At 49.9% G+C, this 19,561-nt stretch overlaps 1 protein-coding gene and 1 long non-coding RNA gene across 2 annotated transcripts; one reads left to right on the top strand and one right to left on the bottom strand.

Annotated features, from left to right (window-relative positions):
- The first annotated feature begins 622 nt into the window (after nucleotides 1-622).
- On the top strand, nucleotides 623-1,155 carry LOC128497222 (uncharacterized). The gene is made up of 2 exons (XR_008354285.1): nucleotides 623-747; nucleotides 873-1,155. It is a non-coding gene; the product is annotated as an uncharacterized LOC128497222 (long non-coding RNA).
- A 3,456-nt stretch (nucleotides 1,156-4,611) lies between these two features.
- GBX1 (gastrulation brain homeobox 1) lies at nucleotides 4,612-8,013 on the bottom strand. Its single transcript, XM_053467794.1, has 2 exons — nucleotides 7,581-8,013; nucleotides 4,612-5,421 (listed from the first exon to the last, which is right to left on the bottom strand). Exons 1-2 carry the CDS (start codon nucleotides 8,011-8,013, stop codon nucleotides 4,913-4,915), a joined length of 942 nt encoding a protein of 313 aa, XP_053323769.1. The 3' UTR covers nucleotides 4,612-4,912.
- Nucleotides 8,014-19,561: the final 11,548 nt, after the last annotated feature.

Raw genomic sequence — 19,561 nt, 5'->3', positions numbered from 1 at the left:
GCAGTACGGTCCGGACTGGATGATAGTCTGAGACACTGGATGGTTTGGGCGATTGGATAGTCTGGGCTGGATGAGGATCTGGGCCTATTGGAAAGCCTGGGCTGGATGAGGATCTGGGCCTATTGGAAAGCCTGGGCTGGATCAGGATCTGGGCCTATTGGAAAGCCTGGGCTGGATGAGAGTCTGGGCGATTGGATAGCCTGGGCTGGATGAGGGTCTGGGCGATTGGATAGCCTGGGCTGGATGAGGGTCTGGGCGATTGGATAGCCTGGGCTGGATGAGGGTCTGGGCGATTGGATAGCCTGGGCTGGATGAGGGTCTGGGCGATTGGATAGCCTGGGCTGGATGGGGGGCCTGGGCGATTGGTAATCTGGACTGGATGAATGGTCTAGATACAGAATCGCCATAAGAAAGATGGGAGGAGGTTAAATGTCAGGATTTGTTGATGGCCCTAAAATGACGCGAGAGGATTTATTGTGTCGTAATGGGTTGGCAGCTGGAGAAAAGTCAGAATTGCCTTTATATTTAACATAGGAGCTGATGCGTCTAGGAGATTCTTGAGAGGAGACAAATGAGTGTCATTGCTCCAGGAGCGTCCGAGATGGATGTGATACAATGGAACGTACAGGAAAGTCCCAGAAGCGTGAGGTGCGATGACGACAATATTAACGCCTAAGTTCCACATGATTCAGTGCTGGGTTCCTTGGGCATGTTTCATGGCTCTGGGCAATTGGATGGGAGGGTGAGGTACGAGCCGGTGAAGCGGAAAGGGGTGGCCGAGGTACGAGCCGGTGAAGCGGAAAGGGTAGCCGAGGTACGAGCCGGTGAAGCGGAAAGGGGCGGCCGAGGTACGAGCTGGGGAAGGGGGGCAGAGGCACGAGCCGGTGAAGCGGGAAAAGGGGCCGAGGTACGAGCTGGGGAAGGGGGGCAGAGGTACAAGCAGTCAGGGCTGGGAAAGGTTGGGAATGGCTGAGCATCAGTGCTTCAAGTCCATTTTTGGTGGATGGGAGCCTTAGCAGCTGAAAAATCTGTAGCAGATGAGGAAGCGGAGGGGAGACAGAAGTTGTGTACAAACTGTACAGTATAAATATTTATATTCTGTGTATATACTGTGCCCTGTGTCATGTATGTGTAATAAACAGACTGCCCTAACAAGCTGCCATTTACTTTGTGATAAACATGGGCAGGGAAGTACATGAGCCAAAAAACCTGATTGTTTCATAAACGCTTGTCACGTGAAGAAGCCGACACTGAGCTAAAAGGCTCAGGTGGGATCTCTGCACCTCGTCAGTCTCCTGAACAGCGGTACTGCGTCTCTGTTCCACTTCATATCTCCAAAGTAAAACAGTTTAATGTTAGAAGAATGGGGGAGAGCGCGGCGGCTGCGGTTTAATGTTAGAAGAATGGGGGAGAGCGCGGCAGCTGCGGTTTAATGTTAGAAGAATGGGGGAGAGCGCGGCGGCTGCAGTTTAATGTTAGAAGAATGGGGGAGAGCGCGGCGGCTGCAGTTTAATGTTAGTAGAATGGGGGAGAGCGCGGCGGCTGCAGTTTAATGTTAGTAGAATGGGGGAGAGCGCAGCGGCTGCAGTTTAATGTTAGTAGAATGGGGGAGAGCGCGGCAGCTGCAGTTTAATGTTAGAAGAATGGGGGAGAGCGTGCCGGCTGCAGTTTAATGTTAGAAGAATGGGGGAGAGCGAGGAGGCTGCAGTTTAATGTTAGAAGAATGGCAGAGAGCACGGCGGCTGCAATTTAATGTTAGAGGAATGGGGGAGAGCGCGGTGGCTGCACTTTAATGTTAGGGAAATGGGGGAGAGTGCGGTGGCCGCAGTTTAATGCTAGGGGAATGGGGGAGAGCGCGGCGGCTGCACTTTAATGTTAGGGAAATGGGGGAGAGTGCGGTGGCCGCAGTTTAATGCTAGGGGAATGGGGGAGAGCGTGTTAGAAGCAGGAAGAGGGAGCTGGTTCTGCCCCTTTACAGATCTTCTCATCTGGAGTAGTGAGTACAGTGCTGGACACTCCATCTGGGGAACGGTGTTAACATTCTGGAGAGACTTCAGAAAAGGCGACTGAAATGGAGAATGGATTACAAGAAAATGATCAGGAACGACTGGAGGGGGCTCAATGTGTCCGATTTGGGGGAGAGAAGAGAGAGGAGACTGGGGGGGATATGAGAGACATTTAAATATAGAAAGGACAGGACAGAATCTAACACTAGAGGGTCAGAGGCTGCAATGGAAGGAGGTTTTACTTTACTCTGAGGGTGGTAGTTAAGTGGGACAGCCTCCCAGCAGAAGTGGTAGAGGGTGATACAGACATATAGCTCCTCAGACCGATTAAGGTTCAAGTCTTTCCGGTAGGAGAAACTGGTGACTAGACGTACCGATGGGGCTGATCTGCCGGCGGGTGGTAACGTTCCCTAAATTGCCCACCGTCTGGCTGGGGACCCTTGGCTGCCCCTGGGCTTCATTTCGTAAAGCTGTTTGTAGCTCGGGCTTCCGGGTAAAGCTGAGTCTCCAGCTGGAGGTAATTTAAGCCTTTACTGATCATGCTGTGTGAAAAGTACCTCTCCAGGGAGACAAACCCATGTTCCACTACCTCCTCAGGAGAACAATCAGAGACAGGAGTGATAGTGCTTATTTAGGTGTGATGAGCTGAGGAGTGATGCCGGGGGTCTTGAGATCAGGGGTATTAGGGGGTACTGGCCCTGCTAATACCCCCATCTTTCCATGTTGTGCCGAGGAGGGAATTGCTGCCCCCTCCCTGAGCAGCGAGCGCCTGGGAACCCCCGCGGGGTTTGTTAATCACCCGCAGACAGGACGCCTTGATTACAAGTGCTACGAAATTCATTAGCAGATTCAGTTCTGACAAGTGGCATCAGTAGCGGGAACTGCCTCATTACCCACGGAGATGAGAGCGCAACCCCCCCCGCCCGAGCAGAGCGTCTCACCATGCAGAGCATTCTGCCCCGTTGTGCAGGCTTGTATAGCAGTGCATCTTACTGCCCTATGGGTACTGGCTTTCAAGGGGCCCAATGTATGAAGGAGCTCCTGGATCAACAGGGGCCCAAACCAGCTGACACTATTTATATGGTGGAGCCACCTGTCACCCGGTGCATGGAGGGCCGCGGTGGGTTTTGTATGGAGACCGGTACTTGGTACGGAAGGCGGAATGGAGTTAATATGGGGATAAATATAATATACAATCCGATTCGCTTCCCTTTATTCTCTCATGAAATATTCACCAGGTCCGCGGAGGCGTTGAATGGCTCTACAAGGCTGAGCGCAAAGCTGGCCGCCTCTTTCTGAGTGACGGACGTGTGAGGGAGGAATGGGTTGACGCGCAGGAAGAGGGGATCGATTTGGGGGGGATTGTCAATTTCTGGAGATTTTCAGGAAAGAAGAGAATGGAAAATAAATCGTTAGCTTGGAATTCAGAGCTTGGTGGGTTTGGGGAGCGGAGGGTCGGCTGCGCCACTACTATTCTGGAGCACGAAGACCACCTTCAAAGTCCACCAGCTCCTTGGATTTTAGTTTGGTGCGAGCAGCCGGGGCTTGGGGGGGGGGGGAGTGTAATTCATAAGAATACCAACCAACTATATACCCAACCAACTTGTAAGCCCCAATCCAGAGCCTAAGCGTAACCATCAGTTATGGGTCCCACACGTGGGGTTCACATGCACCCTGATAGACTGGAGACCAGTAGGTTTCTCCTATCCCCCCACCATCCAAATCTCCTGAGGCCTCCCTGCCTCAGTCCTGTGTAGGCTCCATCATCACAGCTCCGTTCCGCCTACTAAAAAACGTCTATCACTCCAGCATCCACAGCCACGGATTAACATCATGGCTAGTGTGTCCTGACTCATCTCAGACTGTAAGCTCTTGGGAACAAACATACCCAGGGACTTCTCAGGGCAGCCTACCAGGGGCTCTCACATTTCTGTGGGAGCGGCTTCACAAAGGGTCAGGGCCAAGAAGGGATTATGTAGGCAGGGCTATCCCGTGTGGGTGGAGCTAATCACATTCTTAGTTGGGGAGTAGGAGGGGAAGTGGGTGTGGCTACACACCTCTCCCCTGTCTGGAGATGGAGAGAAGTGACCATGGAGACCCGGGGAAGCAGGGCTTCATCCGGAGACTCTGGGACAACCAGGTAAAGGGTATAGACTGTTCGTGACCGTCATTCTGGGTGTCCTGCCATGTAACGTGCGCCCAGAGGTACCTGTTTTTAAACCCTTGACATTAACCTTTTGTATACCTACAACTGTCACACTTCCTGAATCTTTGGTCTCTAGTTACAAACCTTTGTAGAAACCAGATCGTCATGAAAACCAGTTCTGAGGCTGTGAAAGTGTAATTGTTGGTGAGACGCAGTCCACAGTGAGACAGCCCGGCAGGCGCTCCCCGTGACCCATGCTTAGTCCTGCTAGACAGTCGTGAGAAGAAGTTTCACTCAGCAAACCCACAAGACCCGCTCAGAGGACTCGCAATGTAAATCTGTAAGAGATTTTTACACTTTATCGCCAAACCCGCTCTTGGGGTATCCAGCATGTGGTTACGCATGGAGGTGTAATTTAAACACCCGTGTCTCTTTAAACTGTATTTTATTAACTAATAAAGAATCTTTTATCATTTTACATGTTTTTCTTTAAACAATTATCCCTAATTTTGGTTCTGAAGACATGGTGACTATAGGTATCTGTGATGTCACTGCCCTGCGCCCTGCACATAGAAATCATCATGCTGATGGCGGGTCCCAGCGGCTCCTCCAGATGCCACAGCAAGTTGTGTTCATATATCCAGGTTGATTGTCGGCTCTTTGGACATCCCATGTTTGTCCGGTATTGCCCATATAAAATTGTCGCTGGAATAATAATAATGGCACAAATGAGACAAATGTGGTCTCTGCCGCGTTCCTGTCACGGCCTCCCCCCTTCCAGCTGCTGTGTCCGGATGGTGAAGCGGTTCACATGCACTGGGATGGGAACCACAATCTTAGGATTTCGTACGGGTTCCCCGGCGCGGCTGCTTACGTTCCCAGCTTTGATCCGTTTCCATTTGGCTCTTCGGTTCTGGAACCAGATCTTCACCTGGACCTCGCTGAGCTTCAGGGTGTGAGCGATCTGGGACCTCTCGGTGAGAGACAGATATTTCTTGCAGTGAAACTCCTTCTCCAGCTCCAGCAGCTGTTCACTAGTGAATGCTGTCCTGCGCCGCCGGCTCTTCCCAGAAGTGCCCACCCCACCACCAACAGGGTCCTGGGCGCTGCTCTTCCCTTTGCCCCGGGACCTGATGGGGATCGGAGCATTATCTGGAAGGCTCTCATCACAACTGTCCCCTGTGCTGTCCTCCTCCTCGCGGTCACTGCCATGATCGGGTGTCTTGCTCTGTGTTTTCTCCTCGTCGGAGCTGTACAGCTTTCCATCCCCTGCGAACAGATTGACGGTGAGGGATAAAGGATAGAGAGGAGAGAGAGAGAGAGAGAGAGAGAGAAGGGCGGGTGCAGAGGACAGAAAGAAAGACACATTAAAGATCTAATTGTAATGATGTCAAAGTCAGCGCTTGTTCATTCTTCTACCAAGTAGATTAAGATCAGCTCCATTTATGTCCCGGCAATGTTTTTCCATACACCGCTACTGCTGATGGGGTGATATTCCTTATCAATATTGTGGGATCAGCTTTCTTAACATGGGGTGCAGAGGGGGCAGCATCGCTTGCAGCAACAGTTGGCGTAAAACTGGGGTACAGAGGGGGATAGCACTGGCACTGGTATTCTGGGGCTCAGCCAGCATAATAGTGGGGTACAGAGGGGGCAGCACAGCTGGTGGGATCAGCTAGTGTAATACTGGGGTACAGAGGGGGCAGCGCAGCTGGCGGGATCAGCTAGCATAATAGTGGGGTACAGAGGGGGCAGCGCAGCTGACGGGATCAGCTAGCATAATAGTGGGGTACAGAGGGGGCAGCGCAGCTGGTGGGATCAGGTAGCGTAATACTGGGGTACAGAGGGGGCAGCGCAGCTGGCGGGATCAGCTAGCATAATAGTGGGGTACAGAGGGGGCAGCGCAGCTGACGGGATCAGCTAGCGTAATACTGGGGTACAGAGGGGGCAGCACAGCTGGTGGGATCAGCTAGCGTAATACTGGGGTACAGAGGGGGCAGCGCAGCTGGCGGGATCAGCTAGCATAATAGTGGGGTACAGAGGGGGCAGCGCAGCTGACGGGATCAGCTAGCGTAATACTGGGGTACAGAGGGGGCAGCGCAGCTGGCGGCATCAGCTAGCGTAATACTGGGGTACAGAGGGGGCAGCGCAGCTGGCGGCATCAGCTAGCGTAATACTGGGGTACAGAGGGGGCAGCTGGTGGGATCAGCTAGCGTAATACTGGGGTACATAGGGGCAGCGCAGCTGGCAGGATCAGCTAGCGTAATACTAGGGTACAGAGGGGGCAGCGCAGCTGGCAGGATCAGCTAGCGTAATACTGGGGTACATAGGGGGCAGCGCAGCTGGCGGGATCAGCTAGCATAATAGTGGGGTACATAGGGGGCAGCACAGCTGGTGGGATCAGCTAGCGTAATACTGGGGTACAGAGGGGGCAGCGTAGCTGGCAGGATCAGCTAGCATAATAGTGGGGTACAGAGGGGGCAGCGCAGCTGACGGGATCAGCTAGCATAATAGTGGGGTACATAGGGGGCAGCACAGCTGGTGGGATCAGCTAGCGTAATACTGGGGTACAGAGGGGGCAGCGCAGCTGGCAGGATCAGCTAGCGTAATACTGGGGCACAGAGCCTCGCCCCTAACCTATTTAGAAATATCTATCCCAACCAACCCACCGAAAAGGATTTTCCCCCCATTATTTCCCCAGAAATGGTAAACCACAAATTATTTTACACGTAGATTCCATGTGGAGCTCCTCATAGGAAAGGGGAGACTTACGCTAAAGAAACAAATGATTTCAGCCTTTTATTAATTATTTCTTGACAAATTTAAATTGTATCCTGCCGCTTTCTCCACATGTTGCCTGAGGTCATTTGCCACTTGCCACGTGTGACCCTCGGTAGGTTCACCCTAATACTGCCCATATGTTACAGTTATTTCTGCTACTGCTGATTGTGTCCATTCTAGAAGCCACAAGACGGATCCACCAGCCACCAGCATCAGCTTTAGACTATGGATCAACTTTTCCTGGCACCTGACCTAATACAGAGCCACATTCTCTATATACAGATAAACTAGTCCTGGTAGCCACCTGTCCTAATACAGAGCCATATTCTCTATATACAGATAAACTAGTCCTGTAGCCACCTGTCCTAATACAGAGCCACATTCTGTATATACAGAGAAACTAGTCCTGGTAGCCAGCTATCCTAATACAGAGCTTTATAATGTAACTAGTGCTGGTAGCCACCTCTCTCTCTGGTGTGCGCCTGGCAGGTGGTGGCCACTCCATTTCACCGACCCAGTAGCCATTGACTTAGCGCTGCTCCTTCATCATTCAATGTAGTGTTTCAGTAGCCCCCTTTGACCTATACAGTAGCCGTCAATACTGTTTTGTACTGAGAGTGGAAACTTTTAATTCTCAGGTAGCTCACCTGCCAGGTCGGGGTACATCTCCGGGTAGGTTGCTGGCTCTGAACCTTTATGCTGTGTTTCATGCGGTTCCTGCTGCCTACTGCCACCCGGCAAGTCTGGCGTTCCGGCACAAGGGGCAGTCAGTTCCTGGGTCTGAGAGAAGTATCCCTCTCCATTGTCTCTGAAGCTGGGCAAAGCCGTGGTTAGAGCCACCATAGAAGGAAGCCCTTGCCCCAAGCTGGCACAAAAACTGTTAGTCAAACGGCCAGTAAAAGAAGCCAAAGGTCCAAGGGGGGGAAGCGGGGATGAGGGTAAAGTCTGAGGAATAACCAAAGGTCTGTAAGGCATAAACATGGGGTATCCTGTGTAGAGTACATGCCCCGGTCGTGGTGGGGGGCTTCCAATCAGAGAGTCTATTGAGAAAGAACTGGTCATTCCATTGGGTCTCTGCATGGCCTTCAAGTTCCCCTTCTGTGGCTAGTGCCAGCTCTGTCAGGGGAAGACACCCAGGAGGTCTCTGACTTTGGAAGTGACTGTCAGTGTGCGAGCAACACAGCTTCTCATCAATAGGAGGGGGCTGCACAGGGGAGGAGGACTCGCTCATCTATCTTCACTCCTTCCGCATCACTTCTTCATTCAACCTCTTGTGATCCTCCTGCCTTTTGGTCGAGAGAGGAGACACAGAAAGGGTCCAGAAGAAGAGGGCAAAGAAGGAGAAATTGAGGACAATAGAGCAAGTGGACCAACCCCAGGAAAATAATTCTGGAGAGGTAGATAGGGGAGAGAATTGTTGGATCAGGAGAGAGCTTTAGAAAGACTGCTTCCATAAGTTCTACTTTGCTTTAAAAGACCAGCTTCCTCCCGCTATAACTCTAGAACTAAGACTGGAACACGCTAGAAAATATTTATTTCCCACAAAAAGAGGTTCCTATAAAGGGGACTCTGTGTTGGGTTCCTGGAGTTGCGGGTAAGGAGAAACTCCATAACCCGAAGGTCCTCCACTATTCTCAACATATCAAACAAAATGCAAAAACAGGCATTCCAGGATTCCGTGGCTAACGATGAGAAACTCACAAATACCTACAGTATCTCCCAAAAGTGAGTCCACCCCTAAGTGGAAATGTCCAAATTGGGCCCAAATAGCCATTTCCCCTCCCCAGTGTCATGTGACTCGTTAGTGTTACAAGGTCTCAGGTGTGACTGGGGAGCAGGTGTGTTAAATTTGGTGTTATCGCTCTCACACTCTCTCATACTGGTCACTGGAAGTCCAACATGGCCCCTCATGGCAAAGAACTCTTTGAGGATCTGAAAAAAACAATTGTTCCTCTACATAAAGATGGCCGAGGCGATAAGAAGATTGCCAAGACCCTGAAACTGAGCTGCAGCATGGTGGGCAAGACCATACAGCGATTTCACAGGACAGGTTCCACTCAGAGCAGGCCTCGCCATGGTCGACCAAAGAAGTTGAGTGCTTGTGCAGTATGCGACTCACTAGAGACTGACGACGCAGCCTGGCCTGAACCGCGGGGCGGCCGTGATGGAGTGGTGGCGGGGAGGACCGCGGACGGACGGGGATGCAGTTAGAGGCGAGGGGAAGGACCTGACAACAGTTAGGCATGGTGGTGGGAGTGTCATGGTCTGAGCCTGCATGAGTGCTGCCGGCACTGGGGAGTTCATTGATGGAACCATGAATGCCAACATGTACCGTGACATACTGAAGCAGAGCGTGATCCCCTCCCTTCCAAGACGACCGCTGCCTTGCTAAAGAAGCTGAGAGTAAAGGTGATGGACCGGCCAAGCATGTCTCCAGACATAAACCTATTGAGCATCTGTGGGGCTTCCTCAACCGGAAGGTGGGGGAGCGCAAGGTCTCTAGCATCCACCAGCTCGCGATGTCGTCATGGAGGAGTGGAAGAGGAATAAATCAGTCTTCGTTTTGGTTTATACCCACACCTGGGAACTTCTTGCGGGATGCATCCAGGACTGACGTCGGGTGCGTTCCTGCTGACAGCAGCGGAAAACACCCCCATTTAAAGGGAAAATGGGCGGGGAACAGGGCGTGTCAAGACCCCGCTCCCGCGATCCGGAGGAGCAGCGCTCACCCGGGAATCTCTGAGTCAAACCCGGAGAGTTTCCAGGTATGTTTATACCCTACACTGAGTCTAGGCTAGTGACTGGGAACTGGGGAAAGAGTGAGTCCCAGGCTAAGGGAGCACAAGTCAGCGGAGGTAGCAACAAATTAACAGGTATAGGAAAGGCTGAACTTGATGGACGCAGGTCTTTTTTCAGCCTATGTAACTATGTAACTATGTAGTCGCTAGGACTATCCGGCTCCGTGACACCCCCGAACCCTGGCATGCCCACTGGAATCCACTGTGATAACCCCTGGGCAACTAGGAACACAAGATCAATGGGCGGGCTGCATGCTGTGCCCTGAGTACACAGTGATACACCTCTCCAGTCTGTGTTGCAGATATAAAAAAATAATGATGGGATCAGAGGCCACTTCAGACTCTACACGCCGTGCATGAAGAGAGGGACCTCCGTAACAACCCACCTGAAATAGGGGTGATTGTGCTAAGTGCTACCCAGGCAGCCTACCTGTGGTGAAGGGGTTAATGGTGGGGGCTGGTGGCACTGCCCCCCCTCTCCATGCGCTGATTTCTCTCTTCCTGACACTGATTAGTCCTATTCAGCTGCCCCGTCTGATTGCTGGAGAGGGGGCTTCACTGATTAGTACAGAGGGTCAGAGATGCTAATTACCCGAGTAATTACCCCCGTCCACCACTCACCGGCTGAAGGGGCAGATGGGCACATACTGGCACAATGCAAACAAACCCCACAGCAACTGCCCAGAGACGCTAGGATGTCCCAATCAGGGAGGTAGGAGCCAAAAGATGTCACTGGGGGCTTTATTGAGACCACTTTATACGGAAACATCACCAACCGGCTGGTAACTATGTAACCGGATAAGAAGAACCAGATGCCTTTAGTTCAAATATATTCTGGGGTTTAAAGGGTTAAAAATTCCATCTTATTCTGAGCTGAATACAGTAATATAACTCCCCCAGCACTGTATACAGTAATATAACCCCCAGCGCTGTATACAGTAATATAACCCCCAGCGCTGTATACAGTAATATAACCCCCAGCGCTGTATACAGTAATATAACCCCCCAGCGCTGTATACAGTAATATAACCCCCAGCGCTGTATACAGTAATATAACCCCCAGCGCTGTATACAGTAATATAACCCCCAGCGCTGTATACCGTAATATAACCCCCAGTGCTGTATACAGTAATATAACCCCCAGCGCTGTATACAGTAATATAACCCCCAGCGCTGTATACAGTAATATAACCCCCAGCGCTGTATACAGTAATATAACCCCCAGCGCTGTATACAGTAATATAACCCCCAGCGCTGTATACAGTAATATAACCCCCAGCGCTGTATACAGTAATATAACCCCCCAGCGCTGTATACAGTAATATAACCCCCAGCGCTGTATACAGTAATATAACCCCCCAGCCCTGTATACAGTAATATAACCCCCCCAGTGCTGTATACAGTAATACAACCCCCAGCACTGTATACAGTAATATAACCCCCAGCGCTGTATACAGTAATATAACTCCCCCAGCACTGTATACAGTAATATAACCCCCAGCGCTGTATACAGTAATATAACCCCCAGCGCTGTATACAGTAATATAACCCCCCAGCGCTGTATACAGTAATATAACCCCCAGCGCTGTATACAGTAATATAACCCCCAGCGCTGTATACAGTAATATAACCCTCAGCGCTGTATACAGTAATATAACCCCCAGCGCTGTATACAGTAATATAACTCCCCCAGCACTGTATACAGTAATATAACTCCCAGCGCTGTATACAGTAATATAACCCCCAGCGCTGAATACCGTGATATAACCCCCAGCGCTGTATACAGTAATATAACCCCCCAGCGCTGTATACAGTAATATAACTCCCAGCGCTGTATACAGTAATATAACCCCCAGCGCTGAATACAGTGATATAACCCCCAGCGCTGTATACAGTAATATAACCCCCCAGCGCTGTATACAGTAATATAACCCCCCAGCGCTGTATACAGTGATATAACCCCCAGCACTGTATACAGTAATATAACCCTCAGCGCTGTATACAGTAATATAACCCCCAGCGCTGTATACAATAATATAACCCTCAGCGCTGTATACAGTAATATAACCCCCAGCGCTGAATACAGTGATATAACCCCCCAGCACTGTATATAGTAATATAACCCTCAGCGCTGTATACAGTGATATAACCCCCCCCAGCACTGTATACAGTAATATAACCCCCAGCGCTGTAAACAGTAATATAACCCCAGCGCTGTATACAGTAATATAACCCCCAGCACTGTATACAGTAATATAACCCCCAGCGCTGTATACAGTAATAAAACCCCCAAGCGCTGTATACAGTAATAAAACCCCCCAGCGCTGTATACAGTAATATACCCCCTCAGCTCTGTATACAGTAATATAACCCCCAGTGCTGTATACAGTAATATAACCCCCCAGCGCTGTATACAGTAATATAACCCTAGCGCTGTATACAGTAATATAACCCCCAGCACTGTATACAGTAATATAACCCCCAGCGCTGTATACAGTAATAAAACCCCCCATCGCTGTATACAGTAATATAACCCCAGTGCTGTATACAGTAATATAACCCCCCAGCGCTGTATACAGTTATATAATCCCCAGCGCTGTATACAGTAATATAACCCCCCAGTGCTGTATACAGTAATATAACCCCCAGCGCTGTATACAGTAATATAACCCCCCGGCGCTGTATACAGTAATATAACCCCCCAGCGCTGTATACAGTAATATAACCCCCAGCACTGTATACAGTAATATAACCCCAGCGCTGTATACAGTAATATACCCCCTCAGCTCTGTATACAGTAATATAACCCCCAGTGCTGTATACAGTAATATAACCCCCAGCGCTGTATACAATAATACCCCCCAGCGCTGTATACAGTAATATAACCCCCAGCGCTGTATACAGTAATATAACCCCCAGCGCTGTATACAGTAATATAACCCCCCAGCGCTGTATACAGTAATACAACCCCCAGCACTGTATACAGTAATATAACCCCCAGCGCTGTATACAGTAATATAACCCCCAGCGCTGTATACAGTAATATAACCCCCAGCGCTGTATACAGTAATACAACCCCCAGCACTGTATACAGTAATATACCCCCAGCGCTGTATACAGTAATATAACCCCCAGCACTGTATACAGTAATATAACTCTCCAGTGCTGTATACAGTAATATAACCCCCAGCCCTGTATACAGTAATATAACCCCCCAGTGCTGTATACAGTAATACAACCCCCAGCACTGTATACAGTAATATAACCCCCCAGTGCTGTATACAGTAATATAACCCCCAGCGCTGTATACAGTAATATAACCCCCAGCACTGTATACAGTAATATAACCCCCCAGCGCTGTATACAGTAATAGCCCCCGGCGCTGTATACAGTAATATAACCCCCAGCCCTGTATACAGTAATATAACCCCCCAGTGCTGTATACAGTAATATAACCCCCAGCACTGTATACAGTAATATAACCCCCAGCGCTGTATACAGTAATATAACCACCCAGCGCTGTATACAGTAATATAACCCCCAGCACTGTATACAGTAATATAACCCCCCAGTGCTGTATACAGTAATATAACCCCCCAGTGCTGTATACAGTAATATACCCCCTCAGCTCTGTATACAGTAATATAACCCCCAGCGCTGTATACAGTAATATAACCCCCCAGCGCTGTATACAGTAATATAACCCCCAGCACTGTATACAGTAATATAACCCCAGCGCTGTATACAGTAATACAACCCCCAGCACTGTATACAGTAATATAACCCCCCAGTGCTGTATACAGTAATATAACCCCCAGCACTGTATACAGTAATATAACCCCCCAGTGCTGTATACAGTAATATATCCCCCCAGTGCTGTATACAGTAATATAACCCCCAGCACTGTATACAGTAATATAACCCCCCAGTGCTGTATACAGTAACAATGCCTACAGGGGGTCTGAGGTCCTGGTTCCATATGATGATCCCTCTGCTTGGCTGCATCTCCAGTAATCGCTGTGCTTTCATTTGCCCCCCTTATGCCTGTAGTGCCCCCCAATGTCTCGGTTCACAGAGGGAGAAGCTGGGAAGTTTCGCCAGATCTCTTTTCCCATCTTCTTTCCAATAAACCTCTTCATTTACCCCCGAGGGGTATCAGGGAAGGGGGTCTCCTCCCACCTGCCCCGGCTGAGTTCCCTGAGGAAAATATCCTGAGCATTGGCTTTTTTGACAGGTCCCTCGGACGCCCGCACACAGAGCGGCAGCCATTTGTAGTTTGTGATGGTTTGTTGCAGTCCAGTAGATGCCTTTCTGCACCGTATGCATGCGCAGGGCTGGTGGGGGTTTGCATGGCCTTCACCCCTTACTATAGCTGCGGTCAGAGCTCTAGACAGACCGTTCGCTTGGCTTGGGCACCTCGGGCACGACGGGACAATCACACACTTTGAATGTTGTTTCCTCGACTCCTTTCACAGCAGTGTCACCTGCCTTGCCGCATTATGACCCTTTGGACCCCAGAGCTCAGGAGCCCATAGACACATGCCTAGTGTATGTCTAGAGTAGTATGGATTACCTGCCACTGTTCAGCTGGTTAGAAACATGCGCGGATACCTCAAGATGCTCCACCAGATGTAGGATTAGTGGTTTCCTTTCCCATCTCCCACAGAAATTGGTGACCCCGTGGCTTGTGGTATCTCGCTCGTTTTATGTCCTGTGTTTTCTGACTCATCACATTAAGGGGTCTCCAGATTTTGCCCTGGGATGTTCCGGACGTGACCCGAGGCCGCGGACCTTCGTGGGGGAACCTCTCAGATCCGCGTCTTCTTCCGAGCGCGGCCAACGTTGCTTGTTGGTCTGTCTGTCTCTCTCTGTCCCAGTCGGTTTGTCTCTTTGTCTGTCTGTCCCTGTCGGTTTGTCTCTTTGTCTGTCTGTCTGTCTCTCTCTGTCCCAGTCGGTTTGTCTTTTTGTCTGTCTGTCCCTGTCGGTTTGTCTCTTTGTCTGTCTGTCTGTCTGTCTGTCTCTCTCTGTCCCAGTCGGTTTGTCTCTTTGTCTGTCTCTCTCTGTCCCAGTCGGTTTGTCTCTTTGTCTGTCTCTCTCTGTCCCAGTCGGTTTGTCTCTTTGTCTGTCTGTCTCTGTCCCAGTCGGTTTGTCTCTTTGTCTGTCTGTCTCTTTGTCTGTCTGTAGATATCGCATATCAGATCCCTGTCACTCCAGCCATTCACCTCCAAACACTATGAGTGACAGACAGATAATCGGGGGTCAGGGGCCACAGAGCAGATTCACGCTGAGGAGTTCCGATAAAGAGATGTGCAGTCTGTGCCGAAACAACAGCACAATGTGAGCCGGCGAGGGCCACGAACCTGCTGCCTACACCTATATAACCTCACAATGTAACCCTGTAAACGCCAGCTCCTCATTAAGCCATTACAACGCATTGTGCATCTCTGCTGGGTCTTTGGGTGACATCATACCCCAAAAAGTCTACGCGCCCTTCACACACATGCCCTCTGGTTCTTCCGCTGTCATAGAAGAGATTGGTGCGTGATATATACCTTGTATACGTATGATTTATATATGAAATGATAATAGATGGATAGACCTGTATTACCCCAAGATGCCGTCTTAAGTCTAACTTAATACCCTACTCAGCACAGAAAAAGATGCAGCGTCCTGTAAGCTTTTTGGGACCTGTCTCTGCATCGGCCCAATAAAACACATCAACTTGGACGAAACATTTATTATCGCACACTCGTCAGAAACACGTAGGAAATTTGAACTAAAATTTGTCTCTGTTGAAAGGAAAGAGACTGGTGATTAGAGACCAGTAAGTCTGACATCAGCAGCGATTCAAACATTCACAAGTAAGGTAACTGCCCTCACTACGTTCAGGCTCTACGCCTCTGGCTTTCGATGATAGTTGTGGGGATTATAGACCCAGTAAAAAAACTTGAAAGGATTTTACAGCATAGAAAGTGTGACATGTAATTCCTGCCTGTATATGAAAGGGCCCCCCTGGACGGTCAGGAAGGGGGAACATGACTGCTGTCCCCCTGCCTGGGGTCAGTAGTTCATGGTCCGGTTCAGGATGTGGGTTGCAACATTGTTGCTTTAATGTACTGGGGAGGAATAATGGGGATACTTACCTTGTCCTGACCTCCAGTCATTTGACACTCTGGTCGAGCTTCCCTCCCACCCTCCCCTGTTTTTTCTGTATTTGTTGTGATCTTTGTTCCTGTGCTGGTGTTGGTTTTTTCTTTTCTTCTAGTCACAGCGGGAAGTCATGGCCGGCACCTTTGCTTGGAATATCCGGTGGCTGGAGAAGACTTGGGGAGACGAGTTCTGCGGAGGCTGATGGTACCCAGAACGAGAGCTCCTGGTAATGTTTGCAGGATGGCAGGATGGTTATGTTTATGGTTACAATGTGCTGGTTCATGATGTTTTAATAAAGCTGTGGCCAATGCCCTTACCCACAAACTGTGTCGTCTTATCTTTGGGTGGGGATGTGGGCTTGAGCCATGCTTGGTTGTGGTGGCTTGGGTCTAAGCAGTCAGGTTTATGACACCAAGGTATGGGGGTTTTCGTTGAAACAGATGTGTTAAAGATGTGAGACAGGTCAGTGGCCTACATTCGAGAATAGATCTTCAATCAGAATATAATTAGTACAAGTCACCAACCTAATAGCATTCTATGAAGAAGTCAGTAAGAATATAGATCTAGGAGCGGCGGTAGACGTGAGGAGGGGCGGTAGACGTGAGGAGCGGCGGTAGACGTGAGGAGGGGCGGTAGACGTGAGGAGCGGCGGTAGACGTGAGGAGCGGCGGTAGACGTGAGGAGGGGCGATAGACGTGAGGAGGGGCGGTAGACGTGAGGAGGGGCGGTAGACGTGAGGAGCGGCGGTAGACGTCAGCAGGGGCAGTAGACGTGAGGAGCGGCGGTAGACGTGAGGAGCGGCGGTAGACGTGAGGAGGGGCGGTAGACGTGAGGAGCGGCGGTAGACGTCAGCAGGGGCGGTAGACGTGAGGAGCGGCGGTAGACGTGAGGAGGGGCAGTAGACGTGAGGAGCGGCGGTAGACGTGAGGAGGGGCGGTAGACGTGAGGAGCGGCGGTAGACGTGAGCAGGGGCGGTAGACGTGAGGAGCGGCGGTAGACGTGAGGAGTGGCGGTAGACGTCAGCAGGGGCGGTAGACGTGAGGAGCAGCGGTAGACGTGAGCAGGGGCGGTAGACGTGAGGAGCGGCGGTAGACGTGAGGAGGGGCAGTAGACGTGAGGAGCGGCGGTAGACGTGAGGAGGGGCGGTAGACGTGAGGAGCGGCGGTAGACGTGAGCAGGGGCGGTAGACGTGAGGAGCGGCGGTAGACGTGAGGAGGGGCAGTAGACGTGAGGAGTGGCGGTAGACGTCAGCAGGGGCGGTAGACGTGAGGAGCAGCGGTAGACGTGAGGAGGGGCGGTAGACGTGAGGAGCGGCGGTAGACGTGAGGAGCGGCGGTAGACGTGAGGAGCGGCGGTAGACGTGAGGAGGGGCGGTAGACGTGAGGAGCGGCGGTAGACGTGAGGAGGGGCGGTAGACGTGAGGAGCGGCGGTAGACGTGAGGAGCGGCGGTAGACGTGAGGAGGGGCGGTAGACGTGAGGAGCGGCGGTAGACGTGAGGAGGGGCAGTAGACGTGAGGAGTGGCGGTAGATGTGATCTATTTTGACTTTGCTAAGGCATTTAATTCACACAAAAGGTTACTGTACAAACTGTCAGAAGGAGGCCTAGGTATGAATGGTCTATTATTATTATTATTATTATTATTATAAGGCATCATCACGTCCTGCAGCGCTGTTTAATGTACGTACTTGGATTGTTAATTGGCTAAAAGGTAGAATGCCAAGAGTTATTATAAAAGAAAAATTCTCAAACTGGACGCAGGTATTACGCGGAGACCTCAGGGGTCTGTCCGGGGTCCTCTTCTCTTTAATTTGTTTATTAATGATCTCCCATATTGCGTGGAGAGCCGCGTCTCTGTGTTTGCTGATGACAAAATTGGGCTAACGCAGTCTAACCCTGATGTTGCTTCTGTGCAGGAGGATTTAGACAGAGTGGGGGACTGGGCAGACACATGAGGGACCGGGCAGACACATGAGGGACCGGGCAGGCACACAAGGGACCGGGCAGGCAAGTGGCAAATGAAGTTCAATCTGGCCACCAATCCTTAAAAAGGACATTACAGAACTAGAAAAAGTGCAAAAAGGGGGAAAAAGGGAATAAGAGGATTGGAAGATCTTAGTTAGAGACTAAAAATACTGCATCTACATACGTCTTAGAGGGGATATTATAACGCTGTATAAATATGTGCGGGACTGATATAAAGAGCTCTCCGGTGACCTGTTCATTTACAGAAACAGGGATAGGCGAATTGTCTGTACGAGTGTCCGTGGCAAGGTTTGTGAAGGTCCGTAGAACATCATTAAATTCTCCACCACAGACCCCAGTGAATGTCCACCATGAGCAATGCCGACCCCGGAACCGAAACGTACAAAGAAGGTAATCCTCTGAGACAGGAAGAGCAAAGTTTTTAACCATAACAAAGGAGGAGATTCTTTACAGTGAGGGCAGTAAAGGTACGGAATTCACTGCGAAGAGAGGGAGTTCCATCAGATACCTCCAAAAGGGGTAAAAGCAGAACATACAGGTTATGATGGAATAAACTGTCATATTTTAGAGTTAACCTAAATTACTATGTTACGAAATGGAAACATTTTTGGCATTTGATCCGCCTTCTTTCAGACTCTGACCCCTCGTTTTGGCGTTTCTTGTCCTTTAAGATTTTACCGTTTCTTTATGGGATTTCAGTTTTTTAAGTGTCCTTAATGGTTGTTTTGAAAGTCAGCAGGTCCGCATCATACTGCGCACCCCGGGTTAATGCCCCATAATTCCTGTACTTGAGCGCCCTCTGGTGGAAACACGAGAGCAGAGCATTAACCAAGAAACTGTACAGATGCCTTAACCGTTGGAAATCCAAACACCTGTCTGACACGGGTTGCCCCACAATGTGGAGGCATTAGCTAGGAAGTGGGTGTCATGCATCTTACCGGGTCAGGAAAGAGTTTCAGCTCAGAGTTAGCGGTTAATTCATATTGCTGTCTTTATTCATAATGAATGAACCAAGTACAAAAAGGAAAATAAGGCACACAATAGTCCAGAGACAGATTAGTTAATCCAAGGCAGGTAAATTATCTTTTGTTGAAGACAATTCATAAAGCAAAGCATAAGAACATGAAAGTTCATAGCGTGAAGTCTATGAGAAAATCCAATTGGAGCTGTTGTAGTAACAACAGTTTATGAAAGCAGGTAGGCAGATATACACCGGTGATTACAGTTCTTACCCCAGAGTTAATAGATACCTCTAATACCCCAGAGTGAGATATTGGAGCTATAAGGAGTATTGGAATCTGTAGCAGGTATAACTATGACGAGCAGAATCAATGAAGCAGAGCTGATGCTCCAGTAAGACGTCTTATAAAGATACACAGGCGTCTGTAGCGGAGGAACTTGAGTCTGATAATCTTAATTCCGCAGGAACCCGGTTCTTTAGTCAGGTAAATGCAGGTTAAATCACAGGAGCCAAATACACAGCCTGTAAGGTCATCACGGTATTAATGTAAAGGCACCCAATAAACAGGGGAAAGTCCAGCTAAAGGCCTGGTAATCAGGTAAGGCCAGGTGAAAGTCAGACCAGACAATTGCCAGGTGGAGTGACCCCTGGTGGTCAAAATAGGTAATTCAGAACAAAGGGTTAAACATAAAGATCCAGCAGTCAGGACAGAATCCTGACAATGGGCAACAAGC

This window comes from Spea bombifrons, chromosome 5 (genome assembly GCF_027358695.1).
Source record: "Spea bombifrons isolate aSpeBom1 chromosome 5, aSpeBom1.2.pri, whole genome shotgun sequence".
Lineage (NCBI taxonomy): Eukaryota > Metazoa > Chordata > Amphibia > Anura > Pelobatidae > Spea > Spea bombifrons.
This window is presented reverse-complemented; position numbering and strand designations above follow the sequence as displayed.